Genomic DNA, 264 nt, shown 5'->3' with positions numbered 1-264 from the left:
CACCTTGGACACGGACGCTGAACTTGCAGCTGGCTCGGTTGTACGCCTGGTCATGGGCGGTGTAGCGGATGATGTGTTCTCCTTCGGGGAATTCAGAGCCGGGCTCTGGGCCCCGCAGTGTCACCCTGCACCCAGCAGATGGGTTTCTCCATCACAGCCCTGGGAGGGGGCACCCAGCGTGGCCCCCAGCCCTCACCGGTGGTGCCCGCAGTGCCAACACCCTCACCTCTTGATAACGCCGTCCGCAGCGTCCTTCACGCGGGG

At 65.5% G+C, this 264-nt stretch overlaps 1 protein-coding gene across 1 annotated transcript in view; it reads right to left on the bottom strand.

Annotated features, from left to right (window-relative positions):
* Window positions 1-264, bottom strand: part of LOC104467779 (sushi repeat-containing protein SRPX2-like) — a gene marked incomplete at both ends in the record, with an annotated part of 2,550 nt that overhangs the window by 1,686 nt on the left and 600 nt on the right. Inside the window, 2 exons of the mRNA XM_010081676.1 lie at window positions 4-125; window positions 227-264. Of these exons, the coding sequence (XP_010079978.1) occupies window positions 4-125; window positions 227-264 (160 nt within the window). The remainder of the gene's footprint in view (window positions 1-3; window positions 126-226) is intronic.

Source organism: Pterocles gutturalis, unplaced genomic scaffold, assembly GCF_000699245.1.
Source record: "Pterocles gutturalis isolate BGI_N339 unplaced genomic scaffold, ASM69924v1 scaffold41784, whole genome shotgun sequence".
NCBI lineage: Eukaryota > Metazoa > Chordata > Aves > Pterocliformes > Pteroclidae > Pterocles > Pterocles gutturalis.
This window is presented reverse-complemented; position numbering and strand designations above follow the sequence as displayed.